The sequence below is a fragment of the Cheilinus undulatus genome, linkage group 2, assembly GCF_018320785.1.
Source record: "Cheilinus undulatus linkage group 2, ASM1832078v1, whole genome shotgun sequence".
In the NCBI taxonomy this organism is placed as follows: Eukaryota; Metazoa; Chordata; class Actinopteri; order Labriformes; family Labridae; genus Cheilinus; species Cheilinus undulatus.
In genome coordinates this window covers 39,725,116-39,746,684 of record NC_054866.1, presented here as the reverse complement: position 1 = coordinate 39,746,684, position 21,569 = coordinate 39,725,116, and the positions used below count along the sequence as shown (strand labels likewise).

The 21,569-nt window shown below is 40.6% G+C and overlaps 1 protein-coding gene across 4 annotated transcripts in view; it reads right to left on the bottom strand.

Annotated features, from left to right (window-relative positions):
* robo1 (roundabout, axon guidance receptor, homolog 1 (Drosophila)) overlaps nt 1–21,569 on the bottom strand; it is a 350,443-nt gene that overhangs the window by 139,156 nt on the left and 189,718 nt on the right. For all 4 annotated transcript variants that reach the window (XM_041803292.1, XM_041803317.1, XM_041803300.1 and 1 more), the window contains one exon: nt 11,364–11,690. In XM_041803292.1, the coding sequence (XP_041659226.1) occupies nt 11,364–11,690 (327 nt within the window). The remainder of the gene's footprint in view (nt 1–11,363; nt 11,691–21,569) is intronic.

Sequence of the window (21,569 nt, the reverse complement as noted above, 5' to 3'; positions counted from 1 at the left end):
TGTAACTAAAATAAGAAAATAGAAGCAAATGTGACTGTAACTGCACCAATATGCTGATAAACTTATCATATTTCACAATTTTGAAATCATAAGGTCTTAAGTGTTTTTGATGCAAGGTTTTTGAGTCTGTATCTGGTCTTGTCTCATTCCTTGCTGTCATTTTACCCAGAGTTCACAGCTAAATGTCAGCACTGTGCTACAAGCTGAAAACCATCAACACGTGACGAATTGGGTGACCGTCTGGGAGTAAACAGGAGATGGGAGGAAAAAAACGCACGCCATCACAAGGTCCATGCAGGCTCACCTTTAGTGGGCTGCGTGTGCCCCTTCAGCTTCTTTTTCAAACTTTGCCAAAATGTTTGCTGAAAAATCCCTAAAGTTCCAGTCTCCTCAACCCCTTAATCCTCCCATAACTCCATCGTCTCGGATCGAGGAGCATGATAGAAGGTTTCAAGTGAGGGCTTAACCTGGGTTTAATAACCAGAGCATGTCCATGGAGCAGAACACCTCGTCATATGACCAAACACGCACGCACAAACCTCACAGACCCATAAACACACATATAACACAGCCTCTCCGGCCACAGGAGAGGCTCAGACCGAGAGGAGATTACACCTCGCAACAAGAGTAATACGCAGGTCTCTGCAGAAGAAGCAGAGATTAGAGTCAGCAGCATACATTCATCTGGTTCTCACAAGCGCTGACACACCAAGAGCTTTCATCACATGTGGAGCAGAGCCAGGCGAACACGTCAAACAAATATGGAAACATGTTGATAAAAGATGCACATAAAAAACGTACTTATAGCACACTGAAACATGCACCCACACTAACATTGAAGATGTGTTTTCAAGAGGACAGGAAGTAGAAGTACTCTGCTATCAGTGGGTGCAGGACCACTGGACTCAAGAGCCCACATACAGTATCTTATCTCCTCCAGACTAGCACTTCATCATGTTAATATCATTCTCTACCATCCTATTGGGACCCTGCACCCACCCACCCTACCAGTGATCCTGTGCTGTACTAAAGCCAGGGGGGTGGATTACATAGAGATGAATAAGCAGACACTGTGGCCACCAGACAAAAAAAAAACATCTGACGCACTGGAGTTGGGGAAGCATCCAGACACAAAACTGTGCAGTAGGTCTGCTTTTTGAAAGACAGCAAGACATATCTGGATAATGTCATCATCAGTAAAGGAGGGACCGCGAAAACCTCTACAGAAACAGTGGAAAGTGCTCAAAGTGGACCCCATACATCAGCATTTCTGGCCTTGTTAAAGGGTAATTCAAATTTTCATAAAGCTGAGGCCTATACTGAGGGTATGGTGCTTCTTTTTGGAAACACAAACATCCACATGTGCAAAATTCTGTTAGCAGGAGACACAATTTTATCTCTAGACATAACCTGCTTATCTATTGCAGCCTTAATGTGTTAATTTATTAGATTTATTGTATGTTATTGGGACAGAAATGTTATTCTGGATCTGAGATAGCCTTTAAAACTTCAAAGTCAAACAGTAACTAACAAACTACACAATCAGGGCTGGTGTAAGAAAACCTCTTGTGTACTAGAAGGTGAAACTGTCTTATGTGTGGAAACTGTCGGGTGGTTTTGAAGTGTAATGTTTTGCACTAAATTGAATCTTACTTTTTCATTTGTGATGATCAGCTCTTTAGGAATTATTATTTTGGGGTTTAGTGCTTTTTCTTGTGCCACAGGTCAGACCCAAATCTGGATCATGGACTTCAAGGTTAACATCGTTATACATGGAGTGTGCCAATACACCACTTGACCACAGGCATCCCAAATTATTTCCTGAACTCTTGGGATAAACTCCAACTGTGCCAACTGCAAAAACAATCTTTGTAGTGGACATACACCAGTATTAAAATTAATTCTTACAGCCATTACAATCCATCTAGCAATTGCTGGCTAAAGTAATCTGATGGAGTGGTTTCAAAACTTCAGTATGTTTTTTTCAAAGAAAAATGTGCAGAAATTAGGGATGTGTGCATTTAATTGACTGCACAGTTAAAGAAATGATTTCTTTCTGGTCAGCAGCAGAATGAACGTAAGTTATAAGCAAATAATGTTATAGCCCTCCATGCAGGTTCATTGTTTTGTACTGAATTTAACCCTTTTCCAAACATTTTGTCCTCTATAGACTAGTCAGTTGAATGTAATTCAAGTGCATGTTTAGCCAGATAGGGAAATAGTAGTCTGGGAATATCCTTAGTCTGAGTATACTCCAAAACCTAGCTAGTTGGGATCAATAACGTTGTCTTAATCAGAATCCGGAGTAGACTGGCTTAATGGGCCTTCTTTTAGGGCTCTGCTACTTGGATATAAACAAGCAGAGAGAACAGATAGCATCTTGAGCTAGCAGCACAACTTAAAAATGTTTTTTGAAATAAAAATCTAGGCTGTGCTAAGTTAAGTTTAATTACAGTGATGTGTACTCATATTTGGGACAGAAATGTGGACGTGAACCTGCATGAGCAACTGGAGGCTGGCAGAGTGTGCAGTATAAACATAAACCACAGCTGGCAAACCAAATTCCCCATAGACAACTTTAAATAAAGTGTGCTCAATATTGAATGATTTCTCAGTTTTCTTGTAGGTAATCCTGACTTAAATGTCAATTCAGCGATCTAGGAAAACAGTATGATGTGAACATCCCTGGTAAAATAAAATCACAGATATTTCCTCTAATACACACACACACACACACACACACACACACACACACACACACACACAGAAAATAGGAATTCCCTTTAACGGAGATAAATCATTGCCACATAAAGGAACACTGACAGTGGATCTGAAAGCCAAAAAACAATGTGGATGTCAGTGTGAAGCAGCTGTGTTAAGCATATCTAATACATTTCAGTCTTTTTATTTTCATAGACATAAGAGATCAAACAGACAAATATCTATCACACTACAGGGCCTACCTCAAGCTATGGCTTTCCAGGAAGTTTTTTATGTGGCCATTAAAAAGTCCCTCATTCACCAAAGCTCTGTATTTATTGTTTTATGGTGCAATTTCCTGCTAAATTCGACCCGTGACAATCTGATAATGCAGATGATAAGACGCAGAATGGGAATCACAAGGAATCACATGCGATTATTCCTTGATATGCTAATTTGGATTTTTTACATCCATAAATCTCAAATTGAGCACTTCTTTGTCTCATCCTCTTTTTCCTGTAGGAAGAAAGGACACAGACGGAGGAATGAAAGGGGTTCTGTTGTACTTTTGGATGCTATGTCTCCCCCGTCTTCCCCGGCTCAGTGGGCTGTCAGAGACGGGCGGAGCATGGAGTGATTGATGGGACTTTGGGCAGGCTCCTTTACACCTGCCCCTTTAGCTCATGTAGAGACTCTGTCATACAAAACTCTACGAGACATTGTTCGCTAAAGCAGTGTAGACACAATGACAGATTGATGGAGTTAAACACAAACACATACAGACACAGGAAGCCTTGCCTCGCCCAATCTGCTTCTATCAAACGGCTTCATTCTTATATAATCCAATCCATTCATAGTAGCCTCTCTCTCTCTGTAGGATGTGAGTCTTTCTTTAGGCTCAGAGCCAGTGTTCGCTGTAAAACAACACAAAGCAGCTAACTCTGTCAGAAAAGCTGCCCTGCTTCCTGCTTTTGCTCTTATCCTCTGCTGCACTGCTCACTCTTTTTTCCCTGTGGTGAGCATTTTCAGCGCTTGGCCTCGCATCTTGCCAGCAGTATTAGTTTTGGTGGGGGAGGGCGGGCTACGCGTGGGCGAAGATATGCATGTGGAAAACAGGCTCCAAAACTCCCAAAATCAGTGTGACATTTGACACAATTTTACATGAGTGAAAGAGACAGGAGCATCTTCTTGCTCAGTGCAGCCTGCTGTGATGGCTGAATGTGACATCTGAGCTTTAGGTCATTTATGACATCCAATATAAGACTGAGTGTCTCTAAGTTAACATGGCCAAAGTCTTCAGGTATGTATTAAGGTGGTAACACACTAAAAGAGGCTTCACACACTTTTTAATGCCCTCCCTGCTGAAATTCTCCTCTTGAAATGACATTTAAATATCGACCACACACAGCAAATACATGCCACTGGTTTAACAACATGGATTTCACTGATTTATGCAAACACCCTGAAGGGCTAAATATGCTCGGACCACATGCAACATGCATGATAAAATAGCCTTTTGCATACATAGATTACTTTCAGGCTAACTGAAATGCAAGTGTGGAGCATATCATTGCTGCAGAGGTTTGCACAAAGACTGAGCTGACAGTAATGCATAGTGTTTGGGGATAAATACACACCGGTCAGTTGTGCTGTAACATAAAGATTAACAGCATGGGAGCGGAATAGCCTTGAACAACAGCTCACAAGCAGCAGCTATTCAGGGTAAGATAACAAATTAAGACAAAATTTGTGAAATGAATGAACAAGAATTCACTTGAGCTTTGTTTTCCACAAACAGTAAGTATGCAGAACTTTTAATAGACAGAGAAAGTTTACTTAGAGAGTTCAGCTCTGAAACACATAAACACAACTGGGCTTTGAGATTGTAGAACGGCTCTGTCTGCGTTCCAATAAAAAAAACAGATTGGAGAAGAGGCCAAGGAGGGTCTGTGGTGTGGAGCCCACGCCTCGGCTGCCTGTTGACTCATGAAGCAGACCCTGGCTGTGCCGTTTGCACCAATTTGCTGTGAACCTCCCTGAGACAAATAACCGCCACAGAGCTGTAACACACTCTGCCTCCAGTCGCCTGGCGGCTCGCCAGCACACTCTTTGCTGCTCCTGCTGGGGTTAGCTGTCCTGATTTCTTCTCCTCCTGCTATTCATCTCTTATTCTCTGCTTCTTTTGTCTACCTCGCTCACTTTTTCTTCCACTTTTCCTCATTGAATAATTTTGTATCTGTGACTCCTTAATGTTTCTGAGCAGAAAGTAGGGGTTAAATAAAGGAAAAGTTTTGAGTGAATATCAGGACAGAGGACCATGAAGACTCCCTGGCTTGACAGCTTTCACATACAGTTCATTCAGAAACTATTTGGACCCCCTTCACTTGTCAATTTTGTTATGTTGCAGCCTAATGCTACAGCCAAAATTGTTTTTTTTTCTCTCATCAACACTATACTCAGTACCCCATCATGATTCTTTTCCCCCAGTTTGTGAAAAATAAAAAAACTGAAATATCACATTGATAGAACTATTCAGACCCACTGCAAATCAGAGCAAAAACCAAGCCATGAAGTCAAAGGAACTGCCTGCAGAGCTCAGAGGCAGGACTGTTGCAAGGCACAGATCTGGGAAAAGCTACAAAAAAATTCTGTTGCACTGAAAGTTCCCAAGAGCACAGTGGCCTCCATAATTACCCCCGCCAGGGAGGTTATGTGATCAGGTGGGTCTGTTCGTTTGTTAGTTTGTTTGTTAGTTTGTTAGCAACATAATTAAAAAAGTTGTGGACGGATTTCAATGAAATTTTCAGGAAATGTCAGAAATGGCATAAGGAAGAACTGATTAGATTTTGGGAGTGATCCGGATCATCGTCTGGATCCAGGAATATTTTTAAGGATTCTGTACTATTGGGAGATAGGGCTAATGGCAGAGCTCTGCGCTGTTGCCACTTTACACCAGGAGATGGCGGACATGAGTAACTTCAATCCCAGCAGCATTTTGGCAGTGTTTCCATTCAAAGTTTTGGAGTTTTATAGAGTTTGAAATACGCACGCCAGATCGAGGAGACGAGTCAAAGCGTAACAGAGAGAAAGACAGCGAATTGTAGCGAGAATACTCACAATGCTGGGAGGAATAGAGGAATATTCACCCTCTGCTACGACTTCCAGTCGTCCAGTGAGACCATGGGTGAGATTGTCAGTGCATCTGTTTGGACCAGCAGGTTGACGCCATGACAGTCCACCCGTAGCGAAGCCAATGCTTTGCCTCACTGTGTTTCCACCCCACTGGGAAGGGAGTAATAGGGGATGCCGTGGAGGGGGGCACATGGGGACAGATCCAGGAATTTTTTAAAGGATTCTTCACTATTGGGCGATGAGACTAATGGCGGAGGTCTGCGCTCTCTGAGTGCTTTTCTAGTTCTCAAATGGAAGAAGTCTTGCACAACCAGGACTCTCTGAAAAGCTGGTTGTCTGGCCAAATTGAGCAAATGGGGAAAAAGGGCCTTAGTAAGAGGCGACCAAGAACCTGATGGCTACTCTGACTGAGTTCCAGAAATCCTGTGTGGACATTCCAGTAGGACAAACATCACTCTAGCCCTTCACTGACTTGGGCTTTATGGTAAGATGGAAGCCTCCCTCAGTGCAAAACACATGAACAAATCAGTATACCTGGTGGGGGAGATTTTCAACATCCAAGAGCAGGGAGACTGGATTTTTCAGAATGCAGAACATGATGTCAGGAAAGTACATCATGGAAATGCTCAACAAACTGGCACAGACTGACTTTATAAAGACAGTTTTTGCCTTTATACCGATGCTATGTAATTGGATGCATTCATAGCTCCAACAACTTAGTGATAAAGAAAATACTTGCAAGCTGAAGAGAATGACGCTGCCTCACTGTGTACAAGATAAATATATATCCACTGCTTTCTATGGTGGCTGACCCCAACTTCAAATGGATCTACTCGGAGGCTTGCTGGAAAATTTCAGGGTTAAGTTGAGGTGAAAATTTTGGCTGATTGCATTCACATATGCAGCAAATTCCTGGTAGAATTTTGTGCATGTGTGAAAATGCAGACAGAGAGAGAAAGAGACAGAGCTGCTGTGCTAAACTTACACTTTCATAATAAGTTAATGGAAGCTAACACCATGACAAATAAATAATTACTGTGCCACCAGGTAGAGGAAGAAACTGTGTCACTCACAGGGCCTGTTCCAATTCATTGGGTCACAGTGGAAAAATAATGACAAGTAAAATAGAGCAAATAAATATGATAGAAGAAGAAGGGGTTGTGCTGCACGGAACATAAAAAAGCAAAGTCTTTGAGGGCCAACAGATGTGCTACAAGGGATTTCCTACAAGATAGACAAGCGAGCCGTCCTATCAGTGGGAGGTTCAGATTCGTAACCCTAACCTAACCCGTGCATGCCAGCCAACTGTCCCCCCGCTCTGCAGATGACCCTCGAGCATGGCCCCAAAGTCTGTCAAGTTGAACCCTGCTCATTTCAACAAATCTGCAGCCACAGCCCCCACCAAACACAGTCGGCCAAGCCAGCTGACTGCACGTGTTGAAGGAGATTTCATCAGGAGCAGTGAGATCAATGAGATTCTGAGATAAACTTGGCAGAATGCAGTTATGTGCAATGGACCAAATTCAAGTAAACATCCCTTTGCTTCTGTTGTTAGTGGCAGTCAAAGTAAACTCTGACTCTGGACTGTGTGTGTGTCAATATGAGGCTTACAGCCAGGGCTGTGTGGTCAGCACTGTGCAGGCAGCCAGGCCACTAGACAGCCGGCCCTGAGGTTATCGCCTGCTGAAGTGGAGCAGTGTGCCGTCCATTACCTCACTTTACTATCTCTGCATCCAGGGGAAAGGACACGAGCTATTCATAGAGAGACTCTGGGCCACAAAGAACACCGGGGAAAGGAGATTTCTGTGTCACAGTACAGAATAAACGGTGTGGAAAACAAATCTTTGAATCTGTCATTATTTTACTGACTATTTAGCATGTTTTTGTTCACTCACACCCTGGTAAGAACATGACTTTCATCAAACATTTCACAGATTAAGGAAACATAATATTTTCAAACACTTTTAGTAACAATGTAGGTCAAATTTCAATGTGGCCTTATCCTGAGTACTTTATCAACCGTGTGCACAGAGGAAGTCCTTTATTTGACATCCACATCACTAACACAAAGAAAGCAATAACATAATAGGAAAAGAATCCCGTCTTAAGCTTGTTTGAATACACAATTCAAACAGGATTCACGGTTAATGCATTAGTGCAGGCTTTGGGTTAAGAGGCTGTGATAGAGAGATTGTGGGCTGTACTGTACATGTGGTTAATGATAAACCAAACAAACTGGGTTAGCTCTCCTAGTCTGACAAAACAGGACTTGTTGAAACTTGGATTATGTTAACAATCGCTGGTGAGTAAGGGAAACTGTAAGAGCCGAGCTCTTAGAATAACATCACAAAAAAAAAGATGTGTTCTTAGCTTTTAGAGCAAAAACATTATAGGAGGGGAGAGCAAGGCAAAGTAAACACAATTAAAAGCACCACTTCCTTCTTAGGAGTTTCATTGGAAATAAAAAAGGCTGGTGGTACCCTCCCCTTACACTGAGTCTGAGTAAAACATGGCCTGTAAAAGTGTTCGTGTTATGAGCAGCTTTATTGATGTCACAGACCCCAAAAACTCTAAAACTTGTTTATGCTCTTGTGAGCCTGATCTATGGCTTGCAGTGCTCTTATCAGGAGTTTAAATGAATATTTGTCGAGAAGTTTCAGTCGCCCTCTGACATTTTCTTTCTCTATGGCATTTTTCTCCGCCAGGGTTCCATCCCAGTTGCTCCGACAACATAATTATATGTAGTTAAGCAGGAGCAGCAGAGAGGGGAGTGAGAGACACCAACCGAGCGAGAAGGAGAGAGACTGTTGAGGCACAGTGGCTTGTCATTATGGGTCTGTTTGAACCTCGTACAGAATAAGCAGCCTAAACTTGAGCCTGAGCCAATAGCTCTCTGCACCCTGCTCCTCAAAAGTCCCGCCAAGCGGCTTGTTTTTCTACTTGGGACACCCGCCTGAGAAGTAAACACTATATATCATCTACAACTACGGAAAAATATTTTTAGCTTTCTGACCTTTGGAAACTTTCAATATGTGCCAGTGAGAGTCTTTTTATTTTCTTATAGTTATATTTCATGTAATTTATTTTCCTACAAGGTAGTTTAGATAATTCTGTTTGATTTGGGCTGACGTTAATTTTGATGTTGACAAGCTTGGCTAGTGTTAGCTGTAGCAGGATTTATGAAGGCAGGATCAGAGAACAATTCTGACTCAGAGATTTGCTGATTGGATCTGATTTGGCAGTTCTATACAAAGCTTTTGATAACTGTGTATTACTTTTTAAACCCTGATTTAGCTGCTTGTATGAGTTCTGTTTATACTTGAACTGTGATTAATTCCTAATATAAGATTGTATATACCTTTAACTTCATCTTAAAGATATATTATTCCCATTATATAAATATAAAAAAACAAAACAAATTTAAAAATTTGGAATTTAAAGTATAAAAAAATGTTAATCTAAATCACAATCATAAAATATTTTGCTAAAATGATCAAAAAATAATCTAGGGAAAAAAATGTGTTAGAAAGTCCACCAAAACATGTTAAATGACTCTTGGTTAATATCTTTTAACAGTACTTAAAATCTTTCAAATGCTACATTAACACAATTTTGAGAAAAACTGTTCTTAAGCTGAAAATTACCTGATCTTTTATGACATTTGTTTGCCCATGGAGAGGGGTCTGGCTGCAGACCCCAGAGCTTAGATGCTCCTCTTGCAGACCACTACTGTAAGACACTGCCTCTTTCAGAACAAAAGAAACATAGTTTGCATGTAAAATGTGTTTCCTGTTTTAGATATAGCTATTTTTTGATATAAACAAAGCTGCAATTGAAACCCTCCTCCACCCCAGCTCCTCTATTATGCTACACCTGACATAATCAGTGTCATTCTGTTGTCACTGATTCCTGCTCTGCACTAGGGTTTTTTGCTGATTCTCTACCTGTGACAGGAATGTGTGCTGTCTCTGCTTGCTACTTTTCACAAAGGCTCGTGGAAGGGCAGGTGGATCCCAGAATCCCAGCCATACACCAAATGTAAATAACGACAGTAAATGCATAACAGTAGCTGCCAATAAAATTAAAATATGAATAACTGCAAACTATGTGTGTGTCCTGACTTGAAGTGACAAAAATTGACCAAATGTTGACTTTAGCTAAATTATTTGGAGTGTTTCTTCCCTGTTTTTTTGTTAATGATCCTTTGATTTCTAAGAATAAAGATATATACTTGTATATCTTTGCTAGTAAAAATGTGTAGTCTACAGAGTGAAGGAATTCTAGCCTAAAAACAAAAAACATACTAAAAGCAGCCCCTCTCTGACAGCCATAGCAATGATTTAAGACTTGCTGACAAAAAATGAAGTTATTATAGCTCCTTGTGATAAACCTGGAACTAATAAACTCATTTTGAAACTGTGTGCTGCTCAAAGCTTTTTTTGTTGTACTTAGAAAACAAGTCTTGGTGTTCACAGCTAATGTTCAATCTGCTTTACTGGCTCACTCCTTGACAGGAAACCAACTGGACCAAACAACTAAAAATCAATCCCTACTCCACTACAATCCAAAACTAAATCTGATTTATCTGACCAACACATTATACCCAAAATCACAACCTCCAAAAAGCCAGGAGCCAATGCCCCACTAAGAAACCCCCATAGTCCACATCCTCTCTCTCACACACACACACACACACACACATCCAAACACACACAATTCTCTCTTTCCCCATCTTGATTAGATTACAGTGAGCGGCTTGGTGACAGCCTCTGGGCATGCAAGAGGAGCGGTTGATATCTGAGCTCTCGTCCTCCGCCTTCACTCTCAGCCGGTCAAGAGAGCAAAAAGATAATAGCCTAATTCTGAAGAGCTGACCTCACCAACCAAAGCAGCCCTTAAAGAATCATGGGAAGAAATTGTCAACATAGGTCACCACTCTCAAAGAGACTGAGACTATTTTTGCTGCCTGTATTGCATAAGTACTGCCTGCAGAATTAACTCCTCACTAATATGTCTCAAACTGTCGGTTGACCCTGGAAATGCTTGAATCCACTTTACATCAAAGCTAGCCTGTCACTGGGAAAGGGTAACAGCCAATGAAAGCAATCTCTGATACTACAATGAAATGTGCAAGAAAGCTCTTCATTAAAAGATGACTAAACTCAGATGCAATGATTGCATTCCTTTCGAAATAAAACCTCATATCTATCTCTCTGACAAAAGCAGAAATAGGGCCACAACAGCAAGTGCTTTGTTCCCATTGTGGCTCCTGACCACCTACCAAGGGCTCTTTAGAAGAGCACTCACCCTGGAATGATCAGACCACTTCTCCCCCAAAGGCTCTGCAGGCCTACGGAGAGCGCTGGGCCAAACACATCCTGCCCATCTCTTAGAGATTATTCAACTCAATGAACACATTCAGCAACCAAACACTGAGGGAAACTGGAGCTGCCATTCAGCTGCATCTGAACCCAAACTCTTCCATTCACACCCATACTGAAGGCAAAGATGGAAAGACGTGTTGTACTTACTGGCTACTTCCAGCGAGGCGTTGTGACTCACTGCCTCTCCCAGGTAGTTTCGGGCAACACAGACATAGGAACCTTCGTCTGGTTTGCTCCGTCGTCCATGGACGATGCGTAGAAAGAAAAGCGAGCCACTGGGAAGCAGCATGCGCTGAGATCGGGGATTGTCCCTGTCTGTTTCCACCCGTTCTCCATCCTTGTACCACTCCACTGTCGGGGTCGGACGGCCCTCTGCTTTACAGTTAAGAGTGGCAGGTTCCCCTTTGGACACAATCAGGTCAGAAGGGTGTTCAACAATCCGGGGTGGGGTGTCCTCTTGGCGCAGACGGGATCCTAAGTAGAAAGGAAAAAGTTAAAGTTAAAGCTTACATTTGCAAGGAATTATATAGTTTTTTCTAGCTTTTGTTTTTCAGTTCCACCTACTGAATACAAAAGCTTTTGAGACACTGACTCACTCTGAGGGCTTGATGCACTAAGACCTGGTTGCAGTAACTAGTAGCACCAAAATATGCATGACTTTTTCTCCTGCTCCATATGCTTTGATCCATGTCAAAGTCATTTTCTCAAAACATGTAGCACCAATGATAATCAGGTTATAAACAAGCCTCAAAAGTGGTCCTTCTTTATGCTCTTTTCTCTTGTTTTGCATCAGAATGTGTAAGAAAGTTATCTCCATTTTTACTCTGCACAGAGTTCAGTCTGCATGCTGATGGAGCACAATTTCAACCACATAAAGAGGAGGAGTTAGTAGAGGAGCTGGAAATATCACCACATTTGGATGAAGTACTATGTTCGCTAAGGATTAGCCAAGGATTGATTAAATCTTTGGTTCTACAAAAATAGAACTTTTAGAGTTGAAAATTACTGTGCAGAGGTGGCCTGAAGTATGTCTGCTCTGAAACAAGATTAATAACATCTGTTTACCCTTTCTGATTTAGCTGAGCATATCTCATTAAACCACTAATGCTAATGGATCCTACAAGTGTTTTATTCCTGTGTATATGACAACATGTACTGTAGATCCTCTTAGCTTTATTTTCAAGGATTCAAAAGATGTCAGAATTTACAGCTTCAAGTACCAACCCAAGCAAATGTGCCATGAAGTGGGAGCTACTTGCAATCTGCAACATAGTTAAAAAAAATAATTCAAATATAAGTCTTGTCTCTGACATAACACATGTCCAGTCATAATTTAGAATTTAGAATTTGGGGTGACCACTGAGGAGGCCAATACATTTTTCTAAGGCATACAGAGGTGGAATTGTTTTCTGAATCACTGAAAAGTCTGTGAAAAGTCTGACATCCGTCTAGAATACAGTGGCAGTTATCATTTACAGTAAGTTTTTTTCACTCTCTTACCCACAGCTTTGCATTTCAGACTTTTTGATACTTTTTGAAAGCCTTAATGTTAGCTAAATTGATTTATCCACTTTTAATACTTTTTAAAACCCTGGGGACACTCTGTGCTTGAGGATCAAACATTATTTGCAGTGAGGCTGAGTAACATAGAAAGTAGGGATGCATTGATACATTGGGTTAACATTGACATTGGTCGATATCAGACCTGTTTCAAAACATCCAGGGCAAATAACGAGGCACGAACAGATATCAGAAGCCAATGTTTATCTGTTGTATCCAATCAATTTAGAAGAGCAAGAGAAAATGTTGGCCTAAGTGAGTCTTAAGCCAAAGACAGTAGTGAGTAAAACATCTGCATCTGGCTAAATTGTCATTTCACACATCACTATCAGTCTCAGCCCTAATTTTCACAATTGGTGCATTTCTAGTGCATTAGAAAGGGGCCGGTTTCTGTACTGAATTCCGTACTTTTACAGGTACCGACCAAACTCTGTCGGTACTTCCGAGTACTGATTGAAGTAAAATCAAATTGTACAGTACCTAAACACATCCTTGTGACTGCAAGAGATTGGAAGAGTAGTCAATTTTCCTTGCCGGACATGAACGCAGCACTGCACGCATGTGAGTAATGACCCACCTTTATCTATTTATTTAGTTAGTTATTTTGACTCCATACTCTATTGTTCATTTGTTTTAAACTTATTTGCCCTCCATGGACCCCGACGCACATTTTTCCAAGAGGGGAAATTAGAGGAATGGGTGGTGGTGGGGCTGGGTTTTCATTTGGGCAATATAAAGAAAAAATAGTGGGTGGTTATAGTAGTTTAGGTTTTCCATGTTGGAGTAATTTGTAAAAACCCTTGTGATGTTATATTACAAACAGTGTTTGATGTTGTTCTGATATATTTTTTATTTGATAGTGTTTTGATATTGAGACATAAATAACTAAAATTCAGAAGTTTTGAGGTTACATAACATTTATCATTACATATCATTCAAAAATTGGTACCATTTTGTACCAGTGCCGGTTCACAGGTACTGGGAATAGGGACTGTACAAGTTCGAATGTGAAAGGTACCCATCCCTGGTTGTCCCCCAGTAACTTCATAACGGATCATTAAGATTTTGCAAGTAGTGCAGGCACACTTGAACACTTGCTGTGCACCACTGTGTACGTAGGAGTGCATTTATCCCTTTGCCTGTGTATTATGAAGTTGACGGTGCTAATATTGACTCATTTGCACAGATTCGGCATTTGCAATAGCCATGCAATCCTTTGGTGAATCAGGCCTTCAACATGTAATGAACAGCTCGTAGACATTTCAGTGAGGTCACCATACAGGGTTGGTATTCCAGTTCTTATGAGTACCACCTACAGTCTATTTTCTGTTTTAATTACTGACTTTAAGGTGAGCATGCCAACCTATTATGCAGTTTTTCTGGTTTTTGACGAGATTCGGGGTCACAAAGTCAACTTGATGAGTAACACACTATATGCACTTATGAATATTTATGCTCCATGTATATGTAACTCCACTCCTACATGTCTCATATAATAACTGTACAGCAACATACAATAAAGTAGAGCTGTTTTTAAGGTAAACTAAGAATTATTTTTCATGGAAGTTAAGATCACACAAATTGCCATTCTGAGAGAAAAGTCACCTTTACATTAGCAGTTTTTTTTTTTATCTAAAGTTAGCGCTGCTTCAGCTTTGTGATTCTGTCATTTCACGGATCAAAGAGCAGAAAAAAGAGAGAGAAGTCAACAGTAAACAAGGATATGACACACCTTTAGGGTAGAAGGAAATGAAGAGATAAAAGATAAGATAAAGATGCAGTGCATAGCTAAAGAAGAGACAGCAACTGAGATAAACTATTGAGGGAATGACAGAGCAGCTAAAAAGCGGTGCCAACAGCAGCGCCAGGGGGGTTAACACCCTGGTGCTATCTAAGGCCATTACAATTGCTCTCTCCGACTAGTCAGCTGTGGCTATCATCCTGCTTTACATGCAAATTAGCTTCCTGTTGTTAATTCCTGAAGGGTGGGACTTGGTGCTGGTGAATGCATTGTGCTTCTACACACACAGTAGTGTACGTGTGTGAGTGTCTGAGAGTGGGAAAGTGAGAAAGAGAGTGTTTTTTTCCACTACTCACATATCTCCAAGCATAAGGCCTTTGGAGCCCATTCAGTGCCAATTAAACAGAGTCGGGTCTAATTGGAGGCACAGACCCGCAATTAATTTGCCCAGCATCCCGTGAACTTGCCACACCGCCTCATTTCTGTGCCCTCCGCCCATCCCCCACCACAGACACCCTGCAAGTCTAGCGTTGCTGAAGAGGCATCTTCTTGCGTTCGCCATATCTTTTAGGTAAAGTCAGCATAATCAGTGACAGCTCCCTGGAAAGATTAATCACTTCAATGCAAATGTGTGGTGTGGTCAGTGAAGTATAATTAATTCAGTAGTCCAGTGAAGGACAACATGATCAGAAGCCCTTTTAAGTCTTTTCTTAACCATTATCAATCACAGGGTGTAATATTTGGACTTATTTCAATAAAATGGTTGACTGTGATCTTACATCTGCTACATTTATTGTTTTTCTGTGAATTTTCCTCACTACAGCTTCTCTGAAGATGTGATTTAGGCTTCAACTTTGCAGTTTAGTTAACCTTTCCATGCATGATCTTTAACTGTTTTGCCACGAACTGCAATGATGGTGAAATAAACAAAAGCATGGTAACCACACAGACACATAACTCTCTAATGCAATCATCAGAATGGGAAGCTAGTGTGCTAGCGTTAAGCTGAAACACCTAATGTCTCAAGAAGGAAAGTCATTTTGTGTTGGGAACCTGACACATACACTCATTCAGATTAAATTTGATCACAAATGTCTGAAAAACTGCAACTTGTTTATCTAATATTGATATCAATATTAATAAGGACTTGGATCAATAAGGAGTACTGACAAGGGAAGGAAAGGAGTACAAACTATCACCATGAACCATGAAAAAATATTGATCTGCTGCGACTCCTTTAAAGGTGTTGTTTAAAATTTCCTTTATTTTTTTAATGTTGATACATTTTAAGAGAAAGGCCAACATTTAAAATGAAAACCAAGGTTTGAAGTTCCAAGATGGTTTTTATTTCACATTTTTATCTGCTACTGAAGCTGAGAAAAAAAGATTTTGGTGAAAGTTGAAGTTTTGTGCAGTTTTTTTTACAGAACCCACAAAAAAGTAAATTTCATACAATACGTAATTTAGAGGGTTTTTTTTTGTTTATTTTAGTGGCCTTAGGTCAAAATGGGTTGAAAGGACAATGTAAAGTGACATCTTCAAGAGAACTGGAGCATATTCTAAACTTTAGCAGTAGATTTGATAACCTGCAAGCTAGGATAGAGTGCTTTTCTACTATGAGGAACCAGCTAACCTCATCTTGAATCTACAGATATGTTTTCCTTTCGTTTCCCATTAAGGATCATACCTGGGACTTTTTTGCTATCACCTCTGGTGAGGTGGGAAAGTTCTAAAAGTGACTTTAAGACAATGCCAACCACTGACTGGTCAGAGTATACAGTATTGTCACACCACTGCCCAAATAGCCCCCATTCATGTTGTAGTGGTAGCTAGGGGTCAAAAGATTATCAGCCTGACCAATTATCTGGGCTGAAATTAGGTGTTCGGCCAATTATCTGTACTGCCAATTTATCTTACAGACACAGGCGTTGGCTGACCCAGGCAATTGGGACAATGTTCCTCCTCTCTGACTGTGGATGTAGAAAAGTACTTTACTGAGCCATGTAACACTAAATAAGACAGCAGTTTTGTAATTTCCTGACTTAAGTGAATGAAACAGAGGTATGACCAAGATAACTTTGTCTCACTGGCTGTTTGCAGAAGCACGGTAGGAGCTACCTGCTGGTTGCACTCAGATAACTGGCTTTTGGATAACTTTTTGTCTCTGTCCACAATGCCAAGGTATTGTCAAGTTTTCAAGATATCTCCAGATATACCTAAGAACACACGAGCAATGCCCACCACATCACTAACGCCTGTTCTCAGACGCAAGAGGGATTTATCAGCAGAACTGTGAGGGTAAGCAACAGATTGTTAGCTAGCATTAGTTAGCTAACAATTAGGTAGTTCTAACTTTGTAGCTTAGCTTGTTTATCATCCTTGCATGTTTTTATCTTCACATGAAGCACTTATTGCCCATTAAGTATCAAATGCACTAGTTCTCTGTCTCCTTCACATTATCAACATGATAAGTGATTAAGTTGGAAAACAAGCAAATGTCTTGCAGTTTGAAACATGAAAGAGAAATTAGAATGATGACATATTTTTGAGCATAGATGAGGTTCCAAAAAGTATAAGAATGCATCAAAATTGGCATTGTTCATTCAAATCTTTATGGAAGAGGATACCCCCAGACCCTAACCTTGCAAAGCAGATGGATACGCCTGTTTCCTTGTTTCTCACTGGTGAATCCATCTTGCAAAGCTCCCGTCTGAACCATTTGGGCCCGGTTAGAAAGTGACAGGATCAAATCAGCAATGAGGGGCAGTACTTTCAAGTGTGGCGGAGTCGTGATGTAAGCAAGCAGCAACAAGAGGCCAGTGCAGTTATGTTTTATCAGAACTTGATTAAATTTCTTTGTTAAAAGAAGAACATAGAACAGCAGTGAGTTGTTTTCTATTCAAAAACGACAAAAGTTGTGCACTGACATGTCTACAGTCGCCATGGTTCACGTTATTCCTCGGTAGCTGAGCACGCGCACCTCGGTCGCGGCTACATCACATGTATTGTTGCTCTGATTGGTCCGTAAAGATGTGACAGACAGAACGTTCATCCAATCACACTCAAAGCTCTTTTTTCAAAGCCTCTGCCCTTTCCCTAACGCTTAGCATTAAAGGTTTTCCAGATGGATGTGTGGAACAAATCCATCTGGCATGTCAGGTTACTCAGACCCCCCAACGGGAAGAAATGCTGCTGCTTACAGATGCCAATAAAATCGCTAACAGTATCATATACTGGTCAAATGATGGTGTTGGCTTTTGTCAGGCAGTAGCAGGGTTATATAGATAAAGTTGTTTTAGCTTGATATATAGTCTGCCGTCCCTCCAGATTTTAACTGCACTGTCTTTTCCAGAAACTTCTTTTAAACGTGCAACCTAAAACATAATGTAGCAATAAAGCACCCGGAGCTCATTGTCAGAGAAAAAACACCATGTGATGTAGTAAATAGCCAATTAGCCACAAATTAAAGGCTTTAAGGGGGCTGAGGATCATTTACTTTCTGATGCCCTACAGATAAAAGTAAACAAATGAGATTCTAGGCTTAAGATGGAGGAACGTTACAACTGAAATTCAGCTTAATTCTCCGGCACTGAGGGTATTATCCATCGCTTCTCTATTTAGAGCAAGCACTCCAAACTCAGTCAGATGATGAGTATTTATTTAGTCACACAATGACAGATGAAGTCTCACAGAAATCCCTGTAATTCTGAAACATGTTTGGTTCTATATGTCTATTTAAACTCTGTGGATCTAAAAATGTATCTGAAAAGATTAAAGCATTTCAGAGGCAGACAGAAACAGATGGAGGGTTAGAGATAGCTGTGTATGAGGCCTTCAGCATGAATGAATCAGCCTTCTATATGATGCTCAATGGTGTTTATAAAAAATATATTTCTTAACTTCCTGGCGTTTGAAGCTGCATGAACCACTACTCAGCTAATTAACCCCCATTTGCAACCTTCTCCCATGACTAGTTTTTAAACCTGCAGACCATATGCTAACGAGATTTCCCCCTTTAGTTGGGAAGCACACTGGAGCAAAGACTACTGCATACACAAGCCCATTACCACCTCACTACCACCACCACCACCACCAACGCCGCCGCCCCTCACCAGACAAGGCAGGCTAATATGTTTTATTAAAGAGGACTTTGAAGAGCTCCGCCGCTATCTGCTCTGCCCGTCCCCTTCCTGATTTAGATGGCTCCTCTCTAATTTGAAATGGTCTGAAGTTTGGGGTTTTTCTGGAGGAACCATTAACTATTTAGATGCGGCCCGCTGTGAGGGGAGCTGTGTAGAGTGTTTGATCAGTGCCTGTTTGCTCGCCGTGATTACCGCAGGATTAATATGCAGACTAAGAATACAATAAAGGCTACAGTATAGTGTAACATAAAACATAGCGAATAAATATTCAGCAGTTCTTGGAGAAATCTAATAAGTGTTTGTGTGATTCCTGAGAGACTGTGTGTGCTTTTGTTTGAGTAGTGAGTGGGTGAGAACATGTATCAGTTACACAATGGTATTATGCTTGCCTTGTCTCTGATTAAATTCATTGTGTATGTGTGAGTTTGTGCTGTGCTGATCCCCACAGACACTTTGAGTGACCCCGGTTATTTCAGCTCCATTACCCCTCACCACGGGAAAAGGCAGAGCCAGCGTTGAGGATTATTCTCCCATGCCTCCTGCTACAGGTGCACGCTTTTAGAAGACGGCCGACAACCTAGCTTGTCTTCTTCCCTGCCTGAAGAAGACTTTGAAATCTGAGGAAAAACAAGAAAACAGCAAACCTCGCTACCGAACCAAGCTGTACATGTTTTCTTCTCTTTGAGTCGTCCAACCCTCCCTTTATTTCAAAGCCTTGCCCTTCTTTCTCCTCTGCTGCTTTCAAACGCCCTCTCTCCTACTTTCTATCCCCCTCGTCCCACCCTCCTCCCTTCTCCTCCGCTCACAGACAGAAAATGTGAGATGAGCTAATGCAATACACAGCCGCACCAAAGGGAAGCTGGGACTTCTACTGCGAGGATCTGATCGATTGGTGCCTGAGGCGTGATTCTCCTTCTCCCTTAACCCTCTCACTTGCTGGAGCGCTCTGTCTTTCTTTTTTTTCTCATTTACTCACACACAGACTAAGCTAAATTCAACTAGGGGGGGGTGTTTGCTTGCAGTGGAGGTAATTAAAAAAACCCACAATTCTCCGACTATTTTCTCACTGCTAAAAGCAATCTCAGTAATGAACAACAATTCCATGAGAGCCCAAGAGCAACAACAAGAAGAAAAATTTAACAACTGTGCAGCCACCACAAGGGTCCAGACCCAGACGGTGACCCCTACATGCACAGTGTCTGTAAGCATCCCAGGATTCATGAAGACCTCCGGGGTTTTTACCCAACATTAGTATCCCAGCTCTTCCCCTCACCAGTCATTGACAGGCAGGGCATAATCACTGGATTTGTGATGCCTCTGAAGAATCCAAGGTCATCCTGCTGTCCATTACAGCATATAGGTTCATTGTATATTAACATTTCAGCTTGCAGCTTCTTATCGATTCATCCGTATCTTGGGGCTAATCTTGATTTTCACCCTGCAACATGAGTGGATGTGCTGTGAATCTATGAAACCAAGAGATAAGCCTGTTTTCCTCAATTTTGATATAAAAATTAACAGGCAAAAAGAGCATACTGGTACCAATTGTGTAAATGCATTAAAATATGATGTGACCTACTGCAGAGGGCACTCACTTTGGAAGTAAACCACGGAGTCTGGAGGTTAATCAGATTCAGACAGGCTGAGGAAAACTTTGCACAGTGAAAATGACTTCCATGGCTCTGCGTTGCTGTTAATGACCAAGATAATCAGAATCAGAGTGCATTTAATGTCTTCGTAATCTGCATAAAATGAAAGAAAGAGTGCAACACTGTCAAGAGCAAACAGCAAAAACAATACCCTCCACACACTCCGTTAGCATTAATAGATCATTATTAAACCTTAACATTATCTAAAAAACATTATTATTTATATACGTCATTGATAAACTCAGATGTATGTGCTTTGTTTATGCATTACTCTACTCTAACTACCTCTTTACTAATGCATTAATACAGCCTCTATAGCTCTGTGTAAAGGACATACCAACTACATAATAATGCTTTAAGATGATGACTTCATGCTCTAATCACTCATCAATAAAGCATTTATAAATGTGCTAATAAATTACAGATAAATTAGTTAATTATGCCTGATAGATAAGTTTACCATTTACTATAAAGTCTTATTTTACTAATGCTTAATATTGTGAAGTTATTACAAACTGCTCCCCAGTAAGATTACCAAAATAGATATCAATATAAAACTTTGTATTAAGAGTGAGGAAGCCTAACTGCACTTGAAAACTGTGTAAAGTAGATGCCAAGATGCATTGAATGATTGTATTAGTTCTTTATTTGCTGTAAAAATCAAACTTGAGTAGTGTTAAGGGAAAAAACAGATGCGCTTTTGGTAACTACACTTGTTGAGTTTCTCAAACAATATGAGGTATATACTGAGTGAACATAAAGATTTAAGTTGAGCCAACATTTTCAACTTAAATAGGTGACACAACTACTTTAGCTAAGCTAACTGAAACATAGATTTCTGTTGGAATTTTTTCTGCACACAACATTTTAGCTATAAGCATGTTATTTCAGCAAAAAGGATCAAGTTTGGCCCTTCAACTTAAAAAAGCTGTGAAACTTGTTAACTGTTTTATGTTGGGCCCTCATATTCATTTTTTCAGTGTTATACATTAGATTCAGCATCAAATTATTCATTCCAAGTTAACTTGCAACACTTTTCAACCATTTAGATCAAACTTTAACACAAATAAGCCATATATATTAGAGCTGTTATGGCCACATGTAAGAACACTTAATTTATGAGAACTGCAAAGAGAGAAGGAGTGTGACGTCTCCTTTACGTAAATAAGTTGTGATATTTGATCATTTATGGAAGCACAGTGAAAAAAGGATGGTAAAATTAATATGACACAATTTTAATCGTTTTTTCCTTTTAAAACGT